General features: G+C 41.0%; 1 protein-coding gene across 1 annotated transcript; it reads left to right on the top strand.

The window, feature by feature from the left end:
• Positions 1 to 26,630, top strand: tsg101a (tumor susceptibility 101a). The gene is made up of 10 exons (XM_014123883.3): positions 1 to 333; positions 671 to 758; positions 852 to 917; positions 1,181 to 1,344; positions 5,453 to 5,579; positions 7,390 to 7,447; positions 7,729 to 7,823; positions 25,314 to 25,516; positions 25,837 to 26,076; positions 26,271 to 26,630. The coding sequence occupies exons 1-10, from the start codon at positions 292 to 294 to the stop codon at positions 26,358 to 26,360; spliced, it is 1,173 nt and encodes a 390-aa protein (XP_013979358.1). The 5' UTR covers positions 1 to 291; the 3' UTR covers positions 26,361 to 26,630.
• Positions 26,631 to 27,655: the final 1,025 nt, after the last annotated feature.

Here is a 27,655-nt window from a genome sequence, read left to right as displayed (position 1 = left end):
GACGAGACGCTGTTGCGCACAGAGGTGATCCTTGAATCTCATCGGTATTTCTGATTATTGCATTACCTTTGTGTCTTCAGAAATATATTTTTAAACAGTTAACGTTTAGCTAAACTGAACAATTATACACTACTCTTCGTGTCGAAATTAGTATTTTCTTTGACCGGAATCATACGCCGAGGGCCAGCTAACGCTAGCAAGTTGTTGTTTTCAAATATATAACGTTAACGTTACAGTAACTAGCTAAACCTAGTTAGTTCATCTGAAGTACATCATATTACACCATCAATCATGGCAGTTGTCAACGAAGGCGCATTGAAGAAAATGCTCAAGGTAAGCAACGATTTTACCCAACGTTAGCTAAACAATTGTTTTTTATTAACATGGTTAGCCTTTCAGCTAGCTAAGCGCGCTAACTAGCTAATGTTGGCTAGCTCTTCAAATATTTGTCTAACGATAACTATCTCGGTTACCAAATAACTAGTGTTAGGCTTAGACAGTAAGACCTGATTTATAACGTATGTTTGATAACGTATGCTTATAGTTAGATAACGTTAACTAGTTAGTGTTTTCTAGACAGAAAACTAACTAACCTTAAGTACCTGGCTGAACCAATCAGTGTTAAGACATTGACATTCAGCAATATTAAATCACTATGTCCACTGTTCAGCAATACAAATACAGGGACCTGACTGTTCGTGAGATAACCAACGTCATCTCCCAGTACAAGGACCTGAAGCCTGTTATGGATTCATATGGTAAGAACGTGTACAATACATCACAAAACATGATCTATGTGTTATTGTATGCTTGTCTGATTTGTTTTATTGAGTGATGTTTTCTGTCCTCAGTTTTCAATGATGGCTCCACTAGAACTCTGGTGAGCCTAACAGGAACAGTGCCAGTCAGCTACAGAGGTAGGCTAAGTTTGGGTGTATGTCACTATCATCTGACAAAAAAGTAATGACGAGGGTTGTGTTCATAGGCACCAAACAGAGAGGGACTACCTGGACTTGTCCAATAAGAAACACACATTTCCATTGTCTGTTGCAAAACATTTTCTGTTGTGTTCTATGATTTTGTCTATTAAAGTATTTGTTATTTGAGCAATTGTCTTCTCAAGTGAACTGTCTGTTTCACAAGGCCTTATATATATATATATTATACTCTTGTCCACTAGGAAACATATATAACATCCCAGTGTGTCTATGGCTGCTGGACACCTACCCATACAACCCTCCCATCTGTTTTGTGAAGCCCACCAGTGCTATGATGATCAAGACAGGCAAACACATTGACGCCAACGGCAAGATCTACCTGCCCTATCTGCACGAGTGGAAACATGTCAGTAACAGCGTTGTCTCCAGTGTTTTAGCATTGGCTATATTATACCTCTATTTTTTTTCCGTGTGAATTTTTTTGGGATGCACACTGTATTACTCTTCATTTATTACTGAACCAATGTCTCTGTACCTAGTTTCTGATGGATTTCACACAGATAATATGGATTAAGGAAACAATGAATGTTGCACTGCTTTAAAGGGGCAATATACAGTTGAAACAATAATAGTCCACCCCACCACTGTTTTGGGCAAAAGCTGAGGGATGGGGCTTGAGTATTCGTTTATTTAACTAGGCAAGTCAGTTAAGAACAAATTCTTATTTACAATGATGGACCCGGACGACGCTGGGCAAATTGTGCGCCGTCCTATGGGACTCCCAAGCACGCCCGGATGTGATACAGCCTGGATTCGAATCAGGGACTGTAGTGATGCCTCTTGCACTGAGATGCCGTGCCTTATACCGCTGCGCCACTTGGGAGCATAACTCATGAGTTATATACGTTATGTTCTTCAAGAATCGAAGGGTATATCATTCATTTAAATGCCTAACATTTTATGTAGCAATCGCAGATTGCCCCTTTAACAGGGCTCCAGACTGTGGCCATTTAGTCACATTTTGCAACCCTTTAACTTGGCTGTGCGAGTTACTTTTAGTTAGGGCTGGGACTTTCCAGTGACCTCCCGTTACGATATCACGATACTTGGGTGCCGATGTGTATTGCGATTCTCACAATTCTATATGTATTGCAATTCGATATTGGGATTTGATGTTCCAAACATACTGCTCTCTATACGTGTTTTGATCAGTCAGAGAAATAAAAGTGCTGAAAACATGTTGGCTCACTATTTAAAAAGATTGAGCAGGTATAGCCGACTACCGCTAGCTAACGCTACCTACAGTAGCAAATTGATACTTTGAATAAATATCGATACAACGTTGTCCCAAAATAATATTGCGATATGTAACTATTTCTCCCCCCCATTACTATTTTAAATTGGTTGCACTGGTGTGAGCTGCACATTCTACCTGGTTACCTCAAAACTTACCATTTTCTTGGGGTGGATAAAACCAAACCGAATTTGTTAAACAGTAAAAGTGCATTATCCTCATGGTTCCTGTAATAAGTTTCTGACCTGCCGCTGTGTGCCTACATGTTTCGCTGGGGCCGGCTGCTATAATGAGTGAGCCCCTCGCACTCTCTCGCCCCCCCTTGTGTACCCCTCGTGATTGTATAACATTTTGGGTTTGAAGTACGGAGCTCACAAATTTGCGCATCGACCATCATGAGTGCACTAGGCCTCATTGCAAAGTTTTTTGGGAGTTGTTACATTTACTCTTAGATTAGTACATGGTCACTAGCATATTTAGAGTTTAGCGATCTAGCTAATGTGTTTTGCGTTTCCACTTCCTTGGGTGCTGAACTAGTACCAATTGAATTTGGCCTATACATAATATTAGTGCAGGTAAAGATTTTACGTGCCCTTTTTGACAGTAACAAAACAAAAATAGCCTAATTGTCAACTGAAAGTTCATGACAATCACTGGATTAGGTTTACATATAAAAGTATTTGATATCTTGCATTCCTGCTTGGACTTTTTAGATGAAGGGTGTCAAACTCATTCAATGGAGGGCCTAGTAATCTGCAGACGCTCGGCCATCCGTGGAATGAGTTTGACACGTGTGTTATTGTAATGTTTTTCTTGAATATCATGTCCGTAGTCTATTACACTTCTTAATAGGATGTACATTTTGCTGCCGACTAATTGACCCTCATTAACCCGTCAACAAACGGCTACATTTTTTCCAGACAGTAAAATTATGTGACCAACAGAAAGTACTCTGAGATCTGTATGTAATGACAAGATGCTTATGTTTCCGCCCTAACAATGCGAGTCATCCCAAGGCGGGAAGGCAGGCCCAAAATAAGCCCATAGAAACACATTGGACTTATTTTGGACAGATTTCGGCGAGAGTGAAACCTCTCACTTTGCCTCTTCCTCTATGATAGTATGCATACAAGGGCTGGACATTTTTCATTAATAGCTTAATGGAAACATGCAACAATAGCAAGCCTATTGTATTACAGTCAAAAGGCTATAGCCTATTATACAACGGGTGGGTCTAATCCTGGATGCTGATTGGTTAAAACCCCATTCCAGCCAGTGTTTATTCCAGAAGTTACCACAGGATAAATCTGTCTTTGAAAAGCCTATTTTTCTCTGTTCCCTCTCACTGCGCAATCCACTGTCTCGTCAGCCCAGCCAGGCAATTTATAAACTTGATCTCCACTATAAAAAGCATCTAGACATTACCTCACATTTCTTTTAGACTAACATTTAGTTTTCAACAGCGAAAATGTCTATATACCTTGCAGTCTCTCAGCAACATTTGCAACATTGTTTCAATATTGCAATTCGATCTCCAGCTGTCCATAGTAATGAATGTGGTGGGAGTCGGGAATAGGCAGACAGGCAGGAAGCATTTCTCATCCAATTGAAATAATTAATCAGCTTGCATAATTTTTCTGGATGTATATAAAGAAATGTCAATAGAAAACAACAGGAAAATCAAAATGAAATGCAGCAAGTTTGCTGTCTTTCCAGCTTTAGTTTGAAGTGATCGTGTTAGCTGTGTCTTTGGGTAGCTCCTGACGAGAGCACAGTTTCTGTGCCTGGCGAAATCGCATCATTAGTTCATTGTTATGGATGCATCCAAATAAATGTCACTTCAAATCTGCTTGAACAAATGCAGCCACTTCGCTGTTATTCTGGCTGCACTGTTTGTCGTGACTATAAGAACGTTGCCAGCCAGTATGGCAATGGAACATTTTAGACTGGGTTGTGTTCATAGATACAGAACTGAAAGACTGAGTCATGTCTTTGGCAACCGAACCGATAGACAGAACTACCAGGCTTGGGTAGCAACCTTAGATTTGTGTCGGGACTATAGTTCATGGAAGGATGAAATAGTATGAATAAATTGTTGTATGAAAGTGATAATGCCCTCGACGCATTATCACTTTTTAACACGCAATTGTGTTTAGCATTGTTATTTGTTGCGCAATGACTGGGCTAACAAAAGCAGGTTTCACTCCAGTGGCCTAAAGGCTTTTTGAGGAGATACACTTGTGCTGTCTGACATGTGTTAGGCTATTCTGGTCCTCAAACTAGGCTCTGTATGCTGTGTGTGTGAAATAAAATGCATGAGGACTAACAGAAATACACATGCGGCAATTAAATTCCCCCAAATCATGCAAATTAACCTATAGATTGATTAGCATGACAGGTCAAATGTATTTTCGCCTGCTAACCGATGTAACGGTTAACATCCTTCTTACTAAAGCATTGTGAATGACTTTCTAAGATGAGTCAAATGTATTTTATTGTGTGACACAGAAAAATATGTTTTGGGGTGTCACAATCTAGGGCCCTATAAAATCTGTGATGCAGAGAACACGGATGGAATCCAGACATTTTAAAACGGAATTCAACAATATCAAACGTATTGAACTAAGTAGGGAATCAACTAAATGTATTGAACATTTTATTAATTTGCTCAAGTTCATAAGAAATGAACAGAATGCATCCAGTTATTTGTATACTTTCTACAGAGGCAACAAGAATTTCCCCTGTCTATGTGCGGTGCGCACGTCTACCACTTTGTGTAGATGAAAAGGCTTTCCCAAAAACCTCAATTAAATGTTGACTACAAAGTAGGATATGCTTACCTGGCAGAATGATATCACAAAAACTCTGCTAGACAGCAGCCTCTTGCGAAGTGCACACTGGAATTAAACTAAGTCCAAAAATCGACATTTCTAAATAATTTCCCAGACCTCAAAAGTTGTCTCCCAATGTGGTTTAATATTGTTGTGGATGTAGAACATCCAATTTTAGTTTGTGATTTAAAAAAAAAAAACGATTTTATAGTGCCCTACAAATCATGGGCTGGTGCCATCAGTGCCACTAGGGGGAATGTTAGCCCTACTTTAACAGCGTGATGAAATGAGCTCATGTTATCTGTATGAGGTGAAGCCTGTCACAGTTGTCCATCTCCATGTGGACAATAAAGTTATGTTGTACTTCTGTTGATTTCTCTTCCTCCCAGCCCCAGTCGGACCTGTATGGTCTGATCCAGGTGATGATTGTGGTGTTTGGGGAGGAGCCCCCTGTGTTCTCCCGCCCCACCACACAGGCCCCCTACCAGGCCTTCCAGGCTGCAGGACCCCCCAACCGTAAGTTACCCGTTCAGTCTGACATTGTTTGTATTCCAGACCAAGCATTCCTGTTTCAATTTGTCAACTAATCATCAAGCCCTCGACTAGTTGTATCAGGTGTGCTAGTTCAGGCCTACAACATAATTGTGAAACGTCTGGGTGTCTAAAAGGAATGATTTTTGGAACACTGCAGTATGTATATTAGTCAGTTATTTTCACTGTATTGATAGGTTGGTCATTGTAATAATGGGAATTTTGTCTCTGCATAAACAAACTCTGTTTCTCCATATAATACGTGAGACTTTGGATGCCATTTTCATAGTGCAAAAACACTTAACGTCATCTTGCATTGTAATTGAAATTCAAACGTTTCTTTAACCTCTCTGGGGTATGTGGGATGCTAGCGACCCACCCGCGGGACACACTATTTAATTGCCAGTGAAATAGCAGGGCGCCAAATTCAAAACAACAAAAATCTCATAATTCAAATTTCTCAAACATACAACTATTATATCCCATTTTAAAGATACACTTCTTGTTAATCCAACCACATTGTCCGATTTCAAAAAGGCTTTACGGCGAAAGCATAACATTAGATTATGTTATTCAAAGAATTATAGATAAACTTCTCCTTAATACAACCGCTGTGTCAGATTTCAAAAAAGCTTTACAGCGAAAGCACACTTTGCACTAATCTGAGTATGGCGCTCAGTCACAAAACCAAACCCGCCATTTTGTGGAGTAAACAAAACTCAGAAGTAGCATTATAAATATTCACTTACCTTTGATCTTCATCGGAATGCACTCCCAGGAATCCCAGTTCCAGAATAAATGTTTTCTTCGATAAAGTCCATCCTTTATGTCCAAATACCTCTATTTTGTTTGTGCGTTCAGTCGAGTAATCCAAATCCACTGTGCTCGCGCAGTGAGTTCAGACAAAGTCAAAACAGTTATATTACAGTTCGAAGAAACATGTCAAACGATGTATAGAATCAATCTTTAAGATGTTTTTATCATATAACTTCCATAATATTCCAACCAGATGATTCCTTTGTCTTCAAAAAAGAAAAGGAACACAGCTAACACTCACGTGAGTGTGCGCCACTAAGCTCATGTCATTTTCTCAGTCATCTGACTCCATATGCTCTTATTCTCTCCCCATTCACAGTAGAAGCCTGAAACAACGTTCTAAAGACTTTTGACATCTTGTGGAAGCGTTAGGAAGTGCAAAATGACTCCACAGACACTGTATATTAGATAGGCAATCACTTGAAAAACTACAAACCTCGGATTTCCACACTTCCTGGTTGGATTTTTTTCTCAGGTTTTTGCCTGCCATATGAGTTCTGTTATACTCACAGACATCATTCAAACAGTTTTAGAAACTTGAGTGTTTTCTATCCACATCTACTAATAATATGCATATCTTAGCTTCTGGGACTGAGTAGCAGGCAGTTTACTCTGGGCACCTTCTTCATCCGGACGTCAAAATACTGCCCCCTACCCAAGAGAGGTTAACTGCATTATAAGCAAACGACTAACTGAGCAATACATCATTGGCTCAAACATTGTTAAAGGTTTCAAATTTAATCATGCCTCCTCTTATAATGAGTTTTATGGTAATTTTTGCACTTTGTAATTCTTCTGCACTTTGTAATTCTTCTGCACTACTAAAATGTTGCCCTGAATCATTCTTGCAAACACGTGCAGTACCTCCTATTGGACTCCAGATGGTATCCATGCACATTGTGAAAGATGGATAACTGAGATTACATGTTCAATGTGTAATCTGACCCTCACACTGTCAATCCCTCACTCCCATCCACAGCATCCTACATGCCAGGTATGCCAGCGCTCTCCCCGTACGGACCAAACCCCACCCCTGGGTAAGATGTCTGTCTTCAAGGCCACAATTTCCTCTAACACTGCCTCTCACAGCCAGTCCCTCTCACTCTCATCAAACCAGTTCTGACATGTTTGTCTTTGGGTTTACATAAGCAACACAGCCACAAAAGCATGTCTGTCTGGTGGAATTATCACACTCAATAAACAAATGAATGAAGCAGTTCCTTCTCCTTACAGTGCCCCATATAGTTCAAAAGATTTACAGCTTTGATTAACAGATGGCTGTTGGTTGATGATGCATGGTTTGTTGTTTTCTCTCCAGTGGCTATCCGGGGTACCAGTACCCTAGTGCAAACTCGTATCCTGCCACAGCTGGTACTACACACTACACTTCCCAGATTCCTGCCTCCACTGTGGGTATGTATCACACGGCATTGCCTTCTGGATATTGTAATCTTAACCTGTCTGGGCTAGGGGGCAGTATTTTCACGGCCGGATAAAAAACGTACCCGATTTAATCTGGTTACTACTCCTGCCCAGAAACTAGAATATGCATATAATTAGTAGATTTGGATATAAAACACTCTAAAGTTTCTAAAACTGTTTGAATGGTGTCTGTGAGTAACAGAACTCATATGGCAGGCCAAAACCTGAGAATATTCCATGCAGGAAGTGCCCTGTCTGACAATTTGTTGTCCTTCTGTTGCATCTCTATCGAAATTACAGGATCTGTGCTGTTACGTGACACTTTCTAAGGCTTCCATTGGCTCTCTAAAGCTGCCAGAAAGTGGAATGGGGTGTCTGCTGTCTCTGGGCAAAGTACAGCAGCAGAGTTTGTAAGTGGTCAGCCTGGGGACAGTGAGACTGAGATGCGCTTTCACGAGAATTCTCCATTTTTTTCTTTGTCTTTGAATGAATACAACGTAGTCCGGTTGGAATATTATCGCTATTTTACGAGAAAAATAGCATAAAAATTGATTTTAAACAGCGTTTGACATGCTTTTAAGTACGGTAATGTAATATTTTGAATTTTTTTGTCAGAAAATGCGCTCGCGTGTTACACTTCGGATAGTGACCTGAACGCACGAACAAAACGGAGGTATTTGGATATAACTATGGATTATTTGGAACAAAAACAACATTTGTTGTTGAAGTAGCAGTCCTGGGAGTGCATTCTGATGAAGAACAGCAAAGGTAATCCAATCATTCTAATAGTAATTCTGAGTTTAGGTTGCCCCAAACTTCGTGGGTGTCAAATTAGCTAGCCTGTGATGGCCGAGCTATGTACTCAGAATATTGCAAAATGTGCTTTTGCCGAAAAGCTATTTTAAAATCTGACATAGCGTTTGCATAAAGGAGTTCTGTATCTATAATTCTTAAAATAATTGTTATGTATTTTGTGAACGTTTATCATGAGTAATTTAGTAAATTCACCGGAAGTTTTCGGTGGGTATGCTAGTTCTGAACATCACATGCTAATGTAAAAAGCTGTTTTTTGATTATGTTAGGACAGCGCGTGGCGCGAAATACAAATACCTCATCAATGCTATAACTTCAATTTCTCAAACATATTACTATTTTACACCATTTTAAAGACAAGACTCTCGTTAATCTAACCACACTAAACGATTTCAAAAAGGCTTTACAGCGAAAGCAAAACATTAGATTAGAGTACCCTGCCAAAAATAATCACACAGCCATTTTCAAAGCAAGCATATAAGTCACAAAAACCAAAACCACAGCTAAATGCAGCACTAACCTTTGATGATCTTCATCAGATGACACTCCTAGGACATTATGTTATACAATACATGCATGTTTTGTTCAATCAAGTTCATATTTATATCAAAAACCAGCTTTTTACGTTAGCATGTGATGTTCAGAACTAGCATACCCACCTCAAACTTCCGGTGAATTTACTTAATTACTCACGATTTAATGTTCACAAAATACATAATTATTTTAAGAATTATAGATACAGAACTCCTTTATGCAATCGCGGTGTCAGATTTTAAAATAGCTTTTCGGCGAAAGCACATTTTGCAATATTCTGAGTAGATAGCCCGGCCATCACGGCTAGCTATTTTGACACCCACCAAGTTTGGCCCTCACCAAACTCAGATTTACTATAAGAAAAATTGGATTACCTTTGCTGTTCTTCGTCAGAATGCACTCCCAGGACTTCTATTTCAACAACAAATGTTGTTTTGGTTCCAAATAATCCATAGTTATATTCAAATAGCTCCATTTTGTTCGTGCGTTCAGGTCAGTATCCGAAGGGTGACGCGCGAGCGCATTTCGTGACAAAAAAATTCTAAATACTCCATTACCGTACTTCGAAGCATGTCAAACGCTGTTTAAAATAAATGTTTATTCTATTTTTCTCGTAAAATAGCGATAATATTCCAACCGGGCGACGTTGTATTCATTCAAAGAGAGAAAGAAAAACATGGAAAATTCACCTGAATGCGCATCTCCAGTGTCACTGTTCTCAGCCTGACCACTCACAAAATCTCCTGCTGTTTTTTGCCCAGAGACTGGAGAGATGTCATTCCACTTTCTGGCGCCTTCTGAGAGCCAATGGAAGCCTTAGAAAATGTCACGTTACAGCAGAGATGCTGTATTTTCGAGAGAGATGCCACAGAAGGAGAACAAATTGTCAGACAGGGCCCTTCCTTTATGGAATCTTCTCAGGTTTTGGCCTGCCATATGAGTTCTGTTATACTCACAGACACCATTCAAACAGTTTTAGAAACTTTAGGGTGTTTTCTATCCAAATCTACTAATTATATGCATATTCTCGTTTCTGGGCAAGAGTAGTAACCAGTTTAAATTGGGTACGTTTTTTAATCCGGCCGTACAAATACTGCCCCCTAGCCCCAACAGGTTAAACGGTCTTTGAAAAGCCATTCAGGTAAAAAGCGTATGTCTTAATTAAAGGGGCAGTGTTATATTTTGAGACAGGCTATCCTACTTATGGTAGCCTACTTTGTCTTATTCTCTGTATAGTAGTAATACATTTTATTTTGTAAAGTGGTTTCTTGCATCATACATTGCAATTTACAGTCACCTATTTGGCACATGGTGTTACAGACCAAGTAAAAAATCATTAATTAATGTCAAGCCCTTCATAATGTAAAAAAGTTCAGTCTCATGCAATGTAGGCCTGCATTGAACACCACATATAGGCTACTGTTAGACATGGCTGTATCATAGTTTTGATTTCTAGGTGAAAATGTTATGGGATTTGCTCTATTGGCTTTGTTGGTAGACCTACATTCTGCGCAAATAGCCATAATTGTAAGGTTCACTGTAAACCTGTGCTGGAAGTTGCACAAAATTCTCACAATGTTCAAGTTTCAGCTTACAATTTGTTCAGTGGGCCAAAAAATTTGGGAACATTTGGCTGGAAACCTATTATAATTGTAAGCATTATTATTGTTTTCCAATTTTTGGTGCGCTATAGTTCTTAAATGGTAAGACCTACAGAGACAACTTGGTGGGATTGCTTAAGTTGGTGCACGAATACATCTGGTTACACATGGCAGCCAAACAGTGGTGCAATAAACAACATTTAATTAAAAAAAAAATAGTCAGCCCTACCTTCTCATTTGACCTAGTCTCTGAATTTGATAGAGGTTCCTCTCTACCCAATGAACACATTTGCATTTAGGACTGATGACATCACCATGATGGATCATCTGGCATTTTGAAAAGGTTGTCATTTTATTTATAACATCTCCTCAAACACCTAAAGCAAATTCTCAAACTTGTTATACAGCATTTATAGACCAAGATCTTTAAATTCATTATACATTAAGTTAATATCTTAAAAGGCATGACCGCTGTGAGCCAATGAAATTGAGTTAGGTTGGGCTTGACATTTCAAGTCGCTCTTGAAGGGAATAGAGCCCCCTGCTGGCCATGCATCTCAATACTCTATAATGTTTCCTGAAGTGTGCGGTTGTCCACTACCCAGATGGATTCAAAAGTATAAAATTGGTGTGAGTACCAGAGATGGAGTCAACCCTTTAGATTCAGCCCCAGACAGACTTTCTGATACTCAGACCAAGGACCAGTTTAAATGTGCAAACAAGAAGTAAACTCTAGTAGAGTGCAGTAAGTATAGTTCAGTGAAGTACAATACAGTAGAGTATAGTTCAGCCCATTAAGGTAGAGTATACCTTTTGAGTGCTCCAACTCCTTTCTGCCTCAATTTAGTCCTTTTGAAAGTTTTTCTTGATAAGGCCTCCTTGTGATTTTTGTCATTGTTGAGCACCCCTCCTTTCCTTTGTTTGCTGAAGCAAGAAGGCCCACCTGAACTCTTACCTATAGTGTCGTGGAAATTACCACCAGAGACCCCTGAAGTCAATATTAAATGTATCCTTTTTTTATCAGCAAGCCGAAGAGGTTCCAACAAACTTTAAGCATCAAGAAGGAACACGTCTGTCAGGAGCTCTCCCAGGGCAGTTCCGTTCTCTTATATACGGCTATACAAAAAAAGCTACATAGGCATAGTTCATAGGGTTGGTTCCTACATGTGACCGGCACCGTCTCCCTTCTTAACTTATATAACATATTCTGGGCGTTCTTCCAAAAGATCTGAGGAGGGGGTCATGACCGTCTCCCCCTCATATCTCTACCCAGCACCTACAGGATCCAATGATTGCATGAGACAAGATATACAATTCAAGGCTATCTCAACAGACAACAATAGTTTAGTATAGTAATGTAGAGAACAGTACATTATTTATATGTTTGGGCTCTTGGAGGGTTGGAACACCCTTCTGGCTATGCATCTCAATTTTCTATAGTTTTTCCTGGAGTTTGCACTTGTCAACTACCCATATGGTGATCATCTGTAGTTCATTTGGTAGAGCATGGCGCTTGCAATGCCAGGATAGTGGGTTCGATTCCCGGGACTTGTTTTTATTTAACATTTTTTTATGTTATCTTTAACTAGACAAGTCAATTATTAACAAATTATTATTATATACAATTACTGCCTACCAAGAGGCAAAATGCCTGCAGGGACGGGGGCTGGGATAAAACATTTAGGACAAAACACACATTATGATAGACACCTCAACAGACCTAAGACAACACCACATGGCAGCAATACAACATGACCACATAACATGGTGGCAACAACATGACAACACTGTAGTAACACATGGCAGCAGCACAACATGGTAGCAGCACAAACATGCTACAAACAATGTTAGGCACAGACAACAGCACAAAGGGAAAAAAGGTACACAACAATCACACGAAGCAGCCTCAAGTGTCAGGAAGAGTGTCCATGATTGGATCGTTGAATGTAGAGATGTAGCTAAAACACTCAAATTGGACCTTTTAATTTATTTTATTTTTTTCTTATTAAAAAATAAAAAATGTGCAGGTCGTCCAGTCAGTAGCTGCAGCAAACTGAAAAGAAGGATGTGTGTACTTTGGGTACCTTCAACAGAATATGACTGGCAGAACGGGTGTTGTATGTGGAAGTTGAGGTTTGTTGTAGGTATCTCAGATGGGGGGGAGTGAGGCCTAAGATCGTTTTATATATATCAACCAGTGGGTCTTCCGCCGGGTATACAGAGATGGCCAGTTGACAGAGGGGTATTTTGTGCATTGATGTGTCCTATAAGGCAGTGTTTCCCAGACCCCCCCCCCCCCCCCCCGAGCACATTTTGTTTTTTTCTGTAGCACTACACAGCTGATTCAAATAATCAAAGCTTGATGATGAGTTGATTATTTGAATCAGCTGTGTAATCATCTGTAACTTCCCTCAGCCGAGCAGTGAATTTCAAACACAGATTCAAGCACAAAGACCAGGGAGGTTTTTCAATGCTTTGCAAAGGGCACCTATTGCTAAATGGCTGAAAAAACAACAGACATTGAATATCCCTTTGAGCATTTTGAAGTTATTAATTACACTTTGGACGGTGTATCAATACACCCAGTCATTACAAGCTTCAGGCGTCATTCCTAATTTATTTTTTATTAAATGTTTTTAGCTAGACAAGTCGGTTAAAAACAAATTCTTATTTACAATGACAGCCTACCCCGGCCAAACCCTCCCCTAACTCAAACGACTCTGGGCCAATTGTGTGCTGCCCTATGGTCTGTAGTGACGCGTCTAGCACTGCGATGCAGTGCCTTAGACCGCTGCGCCACTTGGGAATACTAGTTGCCGGAGAGGAAGTAAACCTCTCAGGGATTTCAACATGAGGCCAATGGTGCCTTTAAAACAGTTACAGAGTTGAATGGCTGTGAAAGGAGAGAACTGAGGATTGATCAATAACATTGTAGTTACTCCACCATACTAACCTAAATGACAGTGAAAAGGTCGCCTGTACAGCATAACAATATTTCAAACATGCATCCTGTTTGCAATAAGGCACTAATGAGTACCACTCTTCATATTTTCAAGCAAGGTGGTGGCTGCATCATGTTATGGGTGTGCTTGTCATCGGCAATGACAAAGTTTTTATTTTGGGATGAAAATACATGTAATGGAGCTAAGCACTGGCAAAATCCTAGAGGAAAACCTGGTTGACTGCTTTCCAACAGACACTGGGAGACCAATTCAGAAAATAACTTAAAACTCAAGGCCAAATATACATTGGATTGCTTACCAAGTTCACATTGAATGTTCCTGAGTGGCCTAGTTACAGTTTTGACTTAAATCGTCTTAAATCTATGGCGAGACGTGAAAATGGCTGTCTAGCAAGAATCAACAACCCACTTGACAGAGCTTGAATTATTTTAAAAAGGATAATATGCTGTTAGACTGACCCAGAAAGAATCACAGCTATAATCACTGCCAAAGGTAAGCCTAACATGTATTGGCTCAGTGGGTTGAATACTTAACCTGTTGAGGACAGACGTTCCGCCTGCGGAACCCTTAGCCAACAGCCAATGGCATCGCACGGCGCGAAATACAAAACCAACTAAAATACCACAATTCAATTTTCTCAAACAATCAACTATTTTACACCATTTTAAAGACAAGACTCTCGTTAATCTAACCACTTTGTCCGATTTCAAAAAGGCTTTACAGCAAAAGAAAAACATTAGATTATGTCAGGAGAGTACCCAGCCAAAGAATAATCACACAGCCATTTTCAAAGCAAGCATATATGTCACAAAAACCCAAACCACAGTTAATGCAGCACTAACCTTTGATGATCTTCATCAGATGACACTCCTAGGACATTATGTTATACAATACATGCATGTTTTGTTCAATCAAGTTCATATTTATATCAAAAAACAGCTTTTTACATTAGCATGTGATGTTCAGAACTAGCATACCCACCAAAAACTTCCGGTGAATTTACTAAATTACTCATGATAAACGTTGACAAAATACATAACAATTATTTTAAGAATTATAGATACAGAACTCCTTTATGCAATTGCGGTGTCAGATTTTAAAATAGCTTTTCGGCGAAAGCACATTTTGCAATATTCTGAGTACATAGCTCGGCCATCACAGGCTAGCTAATTTGACACCCACCAAGTTTGGGGCTCACCAAACTCAGAATTACTATTAGAAAAATTGGATAACCTTTGCTGTTCTTTGTCAGAATGCACTCCCAGGACTTCTACTTCAACAACAAATGTTGTTTTGGTTCCAAATAATCCAAGTTATATTCAAATAGCTCCGTTGTGTTCATGCGTTCAGGTCACTATCCGAAGGGTGACGTGCGAGCGCATTTCGTGACAAAAAAAATGGTAAATATTACATTACCGTACTTGGAAGCATGTCAAACGCTGTTGAAAAACAATTTTTATGCTATTTTTCTCATAAAATAGCGATAATATTCCAACCGGGCTACGTTGTATTCATTCAAAGGCTGAAAGAAAAAATGGAGTAGTCTCGTGAATGCGCATCTCCAGTGTCACTGTCCCCAGGCTGACCACTCACAAATTCTGCTGCTGTTCTTCGCCCAGAGACAGCAGACACCGCATTCCACTTTCTCGCGCCTTCTGAGAGCCAATGGAAGCCTTAGAAAATGTCACGTTACAGCAGAGATGCTGTATTTTCGATAGAGATGCAACAGAAGGAAAACAAATTGTCAGACAGGGCACTTCCTGTATGGAATCTTGTCAGGTTTTGGCCTGCCATATGAGTTCTGTTATACTCAGACACCATTCAAACAGTTTTAGAAACTTTGGAGTGTTTTCTATCCAAATCTACTAATTATATGCATATTCTAGTTTCTGGGCAGGAGTAGTAACCAGATTAAATCGGGTATGTTTTTTTTTATCCGGCCGTGCAAATACTGCCCCCTATCCCAAATAAGGTAACTTCTATTGGCTACGTGGGACGCTAGCGTCCCACCTGCGGGACACAGCCAGTGAAATATCAGGGCGGCAAATTCAAAACAACAAAATGTCATAATTCAAATTTCTCAAACATACAACTATTTTACACCATTTTAAAGATGCACCTCTCCTTAATCCAACCACATTGTCCAATTTCAAAAAGGCTTTATGGCGAAAGCATAAAGTTAGATTATGTTAGGACAGTGCCAACACAAGAAAAACCACACAGCCATTTTCCAAGCAGGAGAGGGTCACAAAAACCAGCTAAAATTAAGCGCTAACCTTTGACGATCTTCATCAGATGACACTCCTAAGACTCAATGTTACACAATACATGTATGTTTTGTTAGATAAAGTTCATATTTATATCCAATAACAGCTCTTTGGTCTTGGCCATAGTGGAGTTTGGAGTGTGACTGTTTGAGGTTGTGGACAGGTGTCTTTTATACTGATAAGTTCAAACAGGTGCCATTAATACAGATAACGAGTGGAGGACAGAGGAGCCTCTTAAAGAAGAAGTTACAGGTCTGTGAGAGCCAGAAATCTTGCTTGTTTGTAGGTGACCAAATACTTATTTTCCACCATAATTTTCAAATAAATTCATTAAAAATCCTACAATGTGATTTTCTGTATTTTTTTTTGTTGCTCATTTTGTCTGTCATAGCTGAAGTGTACCTATGATGAAAATTACAGGCCTCTCTCATCTTTTTAAGTGGGAGAACTTGCACAATTGGTGGCTGACTAAATACTTTTTTGCCCCACTGTACCTCATCACGTGAATGTGCGCCAATGAACTCATGTCATTTTCTGAGTCACCAACTTACCGGCCTTCTTGTTCGCTCTCTGTTCACTGCAAAAGCCTGGAACAAGGTTCTAAAGACAGTTGACATCTAGTGGAAGCCTTAGGAAGTGCAAAATGAACCCTAAGTCACTGTGTGTTAGTCTTTTCAAGTCATTGCCTACAAGCATCAGATTTCCCAATTCCTGGTTGGATTTTTCTCAGGTTTTTGCCTGCCATATGAGTTCTGTCATACTCACAGACATCCTTCAAACTGTTTTAGAAACTTCAGTGTTTTCTATCCAAATCTACTAATAATATGCAAATATTTAACTCTGGGCCCGAGTATTAGGCAGTTTACTCTGGGCACGCTTTTCATCCCAAATTGAAAATACTGCCCCCTATACCTTAAGTTTTAAGTAATCACGATATACAGTGCATTCAAAAGACTCCTTGACCTTTTCCACATTTTGTTACGTTACAGCCTTATTTTCCTCATTCATCTAAACACAATACTCCATAATGACGAAACGAAAACAGTTTTAACTTTTTTTTTTTGCAAATGTATTAAAAGTAAAAAACACCTTATGGACACAAGTATTCAGACCCTTTGCTATAGCTGGCCGCCCAGCCAATCTGCGCAATCAGGGGATAAGGGCCTTGGCTAGGTGACCAAGAACCCGATGGTCACTCTGACAGAACTCCAGAGTTCCTCTGGAGATGGTAGGTTCTGGAAGTTTCTCCCATCTCTGCAGCACTCCACCAATCAGGACTTTATTGTAGAGTGGCCAGACGAAAGCCACTCCTCAGTAAAAGGCACACGACAGCCCGCTTGGAGTTTGCCAAAAGACACCTAAAGGACCCTGACCATGAGAAACAAGATTCTCTGGTCTCTTCAAGCCTGAATGCCAAGCATCACGTCTGGGGGCAACCTGGCACCATCCCTATGGTGAAGCATGGTGGTGGCAGCATCATGCTGTGGGGATGTTTTTCAGCAGCAGGGACTGGGAGACTAGTCAGCATCGAGGAAAAGATGAACGGAGCAAAGTACAGAGAGATCCATGAGCACCTGAGCACTCGGGACCTCAGTCTGGGGCGAAGGTTCACCTTCCGACAGTACAATGATCGTAAGCACACAGCCAAGACAATGACAGTGGCTAAGGGACAATTCTCTGAATGTCCTTGAGTGGCCCAGCCAGAGACCAGACTTGAACCCGATCGACCATCTCTGGAGAGACCTGAAAATAGCTGTGCAGCGACGCTCCCCATCCAACTTGACCGAGTTAGAGAGGATCTGCAGAGAAAAATGGAAGAAACTCCCCAAATATAGTTGTGCCAAGCTTGTAGCGTCATACCCAAGAAGACTCAAAGCTGTAATCGCCGCTAAAGGTGCTTCAACATAGGTATTCTGACCCTTTACCTCAGTACTATGTAAATGTGATAGTTTTTTTTATTTTTGATATTTGCAAAATGTTCTACACCTGTTTTTGCTTTGTCATTATGGGATGTTGTGTATAGATTGAGAAAAAAACTACATTTAATCAATTTTAATGTAACAAACTGTGAATAAGTCAAGGGGTGTGAGTACTTTCTGAAGGCACTGTATAAATTACGTCTCTGTAATCTAGCATGCGTAGGATGGTCGTCTGAATTGGGGTTAGTTTCATAGCTGGGGTGAAAGAGGAGCGATTACAATAGAGGAAACCAAGTATAGATTTAGCCTGCAGCTTGGATATGTGCTGAGAGGACCGTGTACTGTCTAGCCATAGTCCTAAATACTTGTACGAGATGACTACCTTAAGCTCTAAACCCTCAGCGATGCTAATCACACTGGTGGGGGGTGGATTATCTTGGCAAAGGACAAATGCTCACTAAGCTTTTAGCGCTCATGAAATTTTCAGTGGGATCTTTTATTTCAGCTCATGAAACATGGGACCAACACTTTACATGTTGCGTTTTATATTTTGCTTCAATGTATTATCCCCACCACTACTCCTATAGCTTTTACTCAACCTACCCATACAACTTTATAACATGCAGAGGTCTAACTTGAGTTGCTTACATTTTTGTTTTTGATACTCATAATAATATTTGGAAATATAAGCATGCTAAACTATTTTTACATGGAGGTCTATGGTGACCAAAATATGCAATTTTTGAAACACTGCTGTTCGTACATCTACTTTTTAAGATACACACTCCAAACCAACTTTAAAATGTGCAGAACACTCCAAATTACGAACTACTGAACCACCACACGACTACAGACCTCAACGATTTACCACAACCGCTGACAGCAGTAGTCAGCAGTTGTGTTGTACATTCAGAACTACAGTATATTTTCTTAATTTATAGACTTATCAACGTTGATAAATAGGCTATGGACATGTGTATTTTGTATGCATTTGAATGATTGTCAATTTCACCTTCAAATATTGCATAGCTGTCTCTCCCCTTCATACTTTCCTTGTCAATTCATTCTTATAGCCTACTTTCGGAAAGCCTAAGGTAGGTCTAGGTTTTTTAATACGTTTTAAGGGAGGAATAAATATTAGCTCTTGTGTCCGACACACTGAATGACGAGTCATTTTACGGGGTGTTCGTGTGAAAGTAGCATGTCTGGACTCCATCACTATAATAAGAATCAAACCCTCCTGTCATGATTTCATCTTGTAAAAGGCCGGCTTTCAGTAGCTTAGGCTACATTATTTAATTAGTGCATCCTCTCTTTGAAGAACATACGCTAATGCCACTGCCATCGAATGACCGCAGTAGAAGGGTTTGACTTTATGCGACTATTTCAGGAAAAGTTGGAGAACACCATTGGTCTTAGTGGTTTTGATCTTCGAAATGGGATCCGTATTGAATTTTTGATTTAGCAGAAAAGCGAACAGACAAAGACAGGCATATCTTTATTTATTTATTAAATAATAATGTTGTCATGCGTTATTGTTGTCAATATGTAAATGCAACAGAGCCTCTCCAACCTGGCATTTCTTAATTTGTAGATTGATATGTATAAGTTAATAACCTGAATAATAATGAAATGCCATGATTATAAACAAAGTGTAATGGCTTATTTCAAATAGGTTTTTATTAAGAAGCATATACTGCCTGCCATTCTGTTGACCTTTAATTGACCCTGACCTCTAGCATTCTGGCTGGGGTCTGTTCCCCTCTGACCTCACTGCCTGGTCGCCTCTGAAATGTCGCCCCTGTAACCAGACTCGGGTGACGAAAGGTCAAGGTGTGTGGTGGTCCCAACCCCCTCAGGACAGAGACAGCTATTTTTAACCTCCGGGTTGACATTTACCCTTATGTGCTAATCTATGACCAGTTTACTCATACACTTCACTATAAATATCAGTGTCTTATGGAAATGTTGTCCTACTACTTTATTTAGACCAGGGGTAGAGGGGAAAAGAGGAGGGGTGAAAGGGGATAGGCTATATGGACACGCCTGGTGCCCAAATTGATGTGTGTCAAGTATAGACCAATGGATTCGGTTTAGTCAGTTGTCCTGATGAGCCCTAGCTAGTTAGGTTATTCTGGCTAGCTGGCAACAACAGCAGCATGGTGCTACTTAAACGCCCACACCAACAAAAATCCACATTTTCCAGCTGAAAGACGCTTCCCTGAGCCTACCCGTGATGTTGCACAACGATTTAAGTCAACAAGTCATTGATTAATACAAAGTATGATATGTTTGGGTTTGAACAGGGAAATCCGAAGTTATTAACTTGGTATTTTTCCGCATCTATGCTGTGTGTTTCATGATAAAATGACGTACATTTATATCTGACTATACAAGTCTTGTGAGGGATGGCTTTAGCAGTTTATAAACCCAGAGCTGCAACATCGCAAGACTTTAAGGAATGCTTGCGAAACAGACCAAGCAGACCATGTTTGAGAAATGAGAAATTCTAACTTAATTTTCACAATCTTAAGCACAATGTAAATTAGAGCCAATGTCTTTAGTTTTACTATTGTCACTTTCTCAAGGTTAGGGTAAACTGACATGTTTTCATTTTCTTCAAACGCTATCGGAGTGCCTTGACGGCTTGCACATGCGCGAAATGACCATTAGTACTGATGACTGAAAACATGTACATGTGCGGGCTCCTTACATCCTGTTTACAACCTGGTGCAACGGGTTACTGCTCTCCGTATTGCACTTTGTTCGATCTGGAGCTGTTGGATGGGCTGACGATGAAACAGTGGGTGAGAAAAGAGCTAATATTATTTGGATGAGCTACTGCCATTCACTTGGCGAGGCACGTTAGCCGAACAACTTATCAGGGGCTAGCTTCATGGCTTATGTCACCTAGCGAACATTAGCTGGATAGCAATTTTTTTCCCACCTTTATTTAACCAGGTAGGCCAGTTGAACAAGTTCTCATTTACAACTGCGACCTGGCCAAGATGAAGCATGCAGTGCGACAAAAACAACAACAGAGTTACACATAAACAAACGTACAGTCAATAACACAATAGAAACATCTATATACAGTGTGTGCAAATGTAGTAAGATTAGGGCGGTAAGGCCATAGTGTTGAAATAATTACAATTTAACATTAACACTGGAGTGATAGATGTGCAGATGATGATGTGCAAGTAGAGATACTGGGGTGCAAAAAATAAATAACAATATGGGGATGAGGATGTGCTATTTACAGATGGGCTGTGTACAGGTACAGTGATCGGTAAGCTGCTTTGACAGCTGATGCTTAAGGTTAGTGAGGGCGATATGTCTCCAGCTTCAGAGATTTTTGCTATTCGTTCCAGTCATTGGCAGCAGAGAACTGGAAGGAAAGGCGGCCAAAGCAGGTGTTGGCTTTGGGGATGACCAGTGAAATATACCTGCTGGAGCGCGTGCTACGGTTGGGTGTAGCTATGGTGACCAGTGAGCTGAGATAAGGCGGGGCTTTACCTAGCAAAGACTTATAGATGACCTGGAGCCAGTGGGTTTGCCGACAAATATGTAGCGAGGACCAGCCATCGAGAGCATACAGGTCGCAGTGGTGGGTAGTATATGGGGCTTTGGTGACAACGGATGGCACTGATAGACTACATCCAATTTGCTGAGTAAAGTGTTGGAGGCTATTTTGTAAATGACATCGCCAAAGTCAAGGATCGGCAGCATAGTCAGTTTTACGAGGGTATGTTTGGCAGCATGAGTGAAGGAGGCTTTGCTGCGAAATAGGAAGCCGATTCTAGATTTAATTTTGGATTGGAGATGTTTGATGTGAGTCTGGAAGGAGAGTTTACAGTCTAACCAGACACCTAGGTATTTGTAGTTATCCACATATTCTAAGTCAGAACCGTCCAGAGTAGTGATGCTAGTCGGGCAGGCGGGTGCGGGCAGCAGTTAGTTGAAGAGCATGCATTTAGTTTTACTAGCATTTCAAGAGCAGTTGGAGGCCACGGAAGGAGTGTTGTATGGCATTGAAGCTCATTTGGAGGTTTGTTAAGTGTCCAAAGAAGGGCCCGATGTATACAGAATGGTGTCGTCTGCGTAGAGGTGGATCAGAGAATCACCAGCAGCAAGAGCGACATTATTGATATATACAGAGAGAAGAGTCGGCCGAGAATTGAACCCTGTGGCACCCCCATAGACACTGCCAGAGGTCCGGACAACAGGCCCTCCGATTTGACACACAGAACTCTATATGAGAAGTAGTTGGTGAACCAGGTGATGCAGTCATTTGAGAAACCAAGGCTGTTGAGTCTGCCCGTAAGAATGTGGTGATTGACAGAGTCGAAAGCCTTGGCCAGGTCAATGAAGACGGCTGCACAGTACTGTCTTTTATCAATGGCAGTTATGATATCGTTTAGGACGTGGCTGAGGTGCACCCATGACAAGCTCGGGAGCCAGATTGCATAGTGGAGAAGGTACGGTGGTCCTCGAAGTGGTCGGTGATCTGTTTGTTCACTTGGCTTTCGAAGACTTGAGAAAGGCAGGGCAGGATTGATATTGGTCTAACAGTTTGGGTCTAGATTGTCTCCCCCTTTGAAGAGGGGGATGACCGCGGCAGCTTTCCTATCTTTTGGGATCTCAGATGATACGAGAGGTTTGACAGGCTAGTAATAGGGGTTGCAACAATGGCGGCGGATAATTTTAGAGAGGGTCCAGATTGTCTAGCCCAGCTGATTTATGGGATCCAGATTTTGCAGCTCTTTCAGAACATCAGCTCTCTGGATTTGGGTGAAGGAGAAGCGGGGGGGGGGGGGGGCTTGGTCAACTTGCTGTGGGGCGTGCAGAGCTGTTGGTTGGGGTAGCCAGGTGGAAAGCGTGGCCAGCCGTTATCGAAATGCTTATTGAAATTCTCGATTATCGTAGATTTATCAGTGGTGAGTGTTTCCTAGCCTCAGTGCAGTGGGCAGCTGGGAGGAGGTGCTCTTATTCTCCATGGACTTTACGGTGTCCCAAAACTTTTTGGATTTAGTGCTACAGGATGGAAATTTCTGTTTGAAAATGCTATCCTTAGCTTTCCTAACTGACTGTGTATTACCAGTGCAACAGTGTTGAATCGAGGTGCTTCCCACAGTTGCTTCCCACCGGGCAGCTGTGTTGCATGTCGCTGGCAGTAGCTAAGGTGGCCAATTTGTTCCATCCCACTTCATGTTATTTTGAGTAGGATAGCAGCCCACACACTAAATATCTTGTAATGTTTGTAGTAAACATGTCAATATCACCGTGATATAGTCTACTGCTCAATGGGAAGCGTTTGCTCTGCATGTTGTGTTGCCGGCTTGGTGTCCATCGCTCCCACTTGCAGAGCACTAACAATTACTCTGATAAAAACTGAACTTTGGCAGACAAGTTTAAAATTCTCACTGAAGTTTCTAGCCACAAGCATAATCTAGCTAGCTGGGGAGGGCTCATTAGGATGACTGACTGACTGAACTGACCAGTTTTGCCAAGTCTAGCAAAAATGTACAGCCCAATGACCACTCAACCTGGCCACAAGGCCTGAAAACTAGCCCCCGCCCCCCCAAAATGGGGAAACAAATGGAAAAAAAATTATATACACACACATTTCCTAGACACGCAAAAATGCTTTTTTTTTAGTTGAATGTTTCGCAACAAGAGGACTTTTTACGAGGGAGAAAGATGTAGCTAGCTTGTGCTATTAGTTTATTGATATCACATCACTTGTCATGAAGTGTGTGCATGCTGGTGCTGCTCTCCACTCACTCAGCTGCCTATAGCGCTCTCTCAACACAAAAACGCACATCCTTCTGGCCCTCCCTCCCCACCACTCACTGGCTCCGCAACAGCCTGCCTCACTGCTTAATAGTTAGCAGCAGGTCACAGTGAAATTAATCTACCTTTCTTTTTAAGAAAAATGCCAATGGCGGCCGTGGTGTAATTTAGAAGTAGACCAAATGTCTGGAACCGTCATTTTCACCCGCAAGAGTTTTCAAACTAGGCCAATTTTGTGGGAAACCGCCAACATGGCAACCCTGGAACTGACTGAACTGAATCCGTTCACCCCCACTCAACTCTCGCTGCGCAACATACTTCATCAATTTTGAGGTTAACTATGAGATTAATCATAACATTCACATTGCTGACTCCAGCCTGCTAGTTCTGATATTGTACAGAGCAATGGTATCTAGGCATCTCTCTTTTCAGCAGATTTCTACTACTTCCTCAAATGCTAGACTAAAGGTCGGAACACGGCAAACAGTTTGTTTACACGAAAGAAAATACCATGGAAAATTTCACAACTACACTCAGTTTTCATATTATGCTATATAGTGAGTATAAGACTGCTAGGTGGAATACTTTGACACTGTGGTTTGTTTTATGAGGAAAATAACCTCCATACACTTTAATGGCTGACCATTACCTGTATCAAATCAAGCTTTATTTATACAGCACATTTCAGACATGGAATGCAACGCAATGCGCTTTACAGAAAATAAAAAATGAAAATAAAAGCTGAAATATTTACTACACAACAACCTTAAGATACAAGAATGACAACTGAATGACTTAAAAGCACCCTAAGGAAAAGCGAAGCTAAAAAGATGTTTCAAGATCTCTTTTAAATATGTCCTCAGTTTCGGCCCCCCTCAGGTTCTCTGGCAGGCTATTCCAGAGGCTGGGGGCATAATAACTAAAGGCTGTCTCTCCATGCCTCTTGGTCCTAGGCTTTAGTAGTCCTAGTCCGGGTGATCGTGAGCGGTGGCTCTTTTCTGATTCATCATGTTAAGTCTTCGTCAGCCATCGGAGATGGCTTTCACCTTAAAATCAGAGAGTGTGGGCCCTTTTCCCAGGCAAAAACGAAAGTGAAACTTTAGAAAAAGCTTTCGTCTGTAGCTTGGGCACTGTCTTTCAGCTTTTTTTAGGGTAGTAGCAACACAATAACATGAACTCATTAGCATTGAAACATGTTTTTTATAACTTTCTGTCACTTTAACTCCATCTAAAATGTTGCTAGTGTCATTCCATATACATTTCAGAATTGAACATCCTGAAGATAATGCATCCCAACTTCCTCCGCCATTGTTTGTCTGAAATCCTAAGGGTCATATATGATCACAAACAAGGACACTGTGATGCAAGGATTGTAAATGTTGTGTAAAAGCAAATGTCTTTCTGCTTAAATTATCAAATATAGTGTGTGGAACAGATTTTAGTGTAGAGTCTTGCTAGTTTACTCTTCTTCTCTCCTCCCTGTCCATCCCTCTCCTCCTTTTATTTGCATTTGAACTTGCTATGTAAATACGTTTAATTGTGCCAATACAGGCTGTTAAAATAAAAAATAAAACGAATCATTCTCCTCCAGGCCCCAGTAGGGATGGTACCATTGGCGAGGACACTATCCGTGCGTCGCTGATCTCGGCGGTGAGCGACAAGCTTCGTTGGAGGATGAAGGAGGAGATGGACCGTGCGCAGGCCGAGTTGGACGCATTAAAGAGGACCGAGGAGGACCTGAAGAAAGGACACCAGAAACTGGAGGAGATGGTCTCACGGCTAGACCAGGAAGTGGTGAGGGGGGATATTGGGATATATTACTCTTCTATTCTGTCTCTTTCCTCTTTGACTCTAGGTCCTTTTCTATTCCTCTCTTTCGCTCTCTTTTTCATTCCCACTTAGCTCATTCTCTCTTTCTAACTAATATTCCGCCCATAGAAATGGAATCATTCTAATAAGTCATTCTAATTTCATAATTCTGCCTCTCCCCTCTCTTCACCCCAGTTCTATCAAGTATTTCCTGGCTTCAGAGCTTAATTAATTATTTGTTGGAATGGAACATGGGGGAGGGGGTGTACTGTTGATGTTTATTGCTCTTATGTGTTTTTTTGAAGGCGGAGGTGGACAGGAACATTGACCTACTGAAGCGTAAGGACGAGGAGCTGAGCGAGGCGCTGGAGAAGATGGAGAACCAGTCGGAGAACAACGACATCGATGATGTAATCGTGCCCACGGCGCCGCTCTACAAGCAGATCCTCAACCTGTATGCTGAGGAGAATGCCATTGAGGACACCATCTTCTACCTGGGAGAGGCGCTGCGCCGCGGGGTCATAGACCTAGAGGTGTTCCTCAAGGTGAGGGTTGGAAAACACGCATGCAGACATGCACGAACACACGCATACAAACACACACAGGTGAACCATATACACACTCACTCACATAAACTACACGCTCACCTTTTCATAAAGATCATGGGGAGCCACTAAATATTGTGCCCTCCTATGTCTTCTCTAACGCGCTGTCTCCCTATCTTTCTCTCCTGTTACAGCATGTGCGTCTGCTCTCCCGAAAGCAGTTCCAGCTGCGAGCCCTCATGCAGAAAGCCCGCAAGACCGCCGGCCTTAGTGACCTCTACTGACCCCGCGGACACCCACACCCATACACACTCCCTTTCTCCCAGTCTCTCCCTCTGTACAGCTCCTCTTTATATCTGTCTTTTTCTCTCTCTCGGTCTGTCCTCCTCTTCTCTCTAAAAGACGTGCCCTAAAATTGTATGAAAAGAGCTAACATATTTGTTTTGTTTCGAACATCTCCTAAACATGCATCTAGTTGGATAACCAATGTGGTGAATATGCAGTTTGATATGGAGCAAATGTCTGCCAACATTAATTCTTGCATTTATTTTTAATGTTTTGTGTTAATATTGGCAGCCATATGCTTCCATAGTCACAATGTTGGAGTGGTATCAAACGTCAGGTGTGAGAGTATGTGCTCTGATGTTGTGTGACAGTTGCTGGTGTGAGTTTGTGCTACTTGTCCCGCTGTAAAGGAAAGCTTACACTCTGATATAAATATACGTCTCAACTAGGGATGTGCATCTCTCCTTTAATGAAAGATTCTAGATACATGGGCTCTGATACGATACAGGAATGATGCCTTTTTGTTTTAAAAGATTCAGTTTGATTAGGTGAGCGAATTAATGCGATTTGGTTAGATACGATACGCTTCGATGCACTAAAATGTTTTGCGTGAACACATTTAATTTTCCATTTTAAAGATATATCTGCTGCTGTTGGGATGACTTCTCTAAGCTGAGTGGCTGTGTGTGTGTGTGTGTGTGTGTGTGTGTGTGTGTGTGTGTGTGTGTGTGTGTGTGTGTGTGTGTGTGTGTGTGGGGGGGGGGGGGGGGGCACCTGAGCTGACAATAGGGAAGACTGAGCATCAACTACCCCACTATCAGATTAGGGGTGGAAGGCAATTTCTGCTTTTTGTCCCCCCCACTTTATCAGAAATCACCATCACCCACTGATTAACTCATTATTTTTTAAGAAAATGTTTGAGCTAGTACTATGTCAATATGTGTCTTTAGAAATTAACATGGCATTTAGCCAATTAATATAATGCAGTTTTGGATTTTACCCTGTCTCAAAAGCAAATGGTTTGGACCGTTGATTGCAAAATGATTGCTGTCCATTATGAAGTTACCTTGTTCATTTAAAAATGACCAAATACACTGACTGTTAAAAGCAAAATTACCTGAACAATCGAAATACAATCTGAATGAAAACCCCAATCAGCAGTTGGATGTGAGTTGTCCACTCCGGTAGGCTACACAACTCCGGTAAAGCACAATGTTCTTGTAACAATGACCCAGCAAATTACATTGGTTGTCACTCAACTAATAAAGCCAATGATTTGACATTGTAAAAGCCG

The sequence above is a fragment of the Salmo salar genome, chromosome 10 (assembly GCF_965601325.2).
Source record: "Salmo salar chromosome 10, fSalSal1, whole genome shotgun sequence".
NCBI classification, from domain to species: Eukaryota; Metazoa; Chordata; class Actinopteri; order Salmoniformes; family Salmonidae; genus Salmo; species Salmo salar.
Note: the sequence above shows the minus strand (reverse complement) of the source record. Positions and strands in the feature narration are given on the sequence as shown.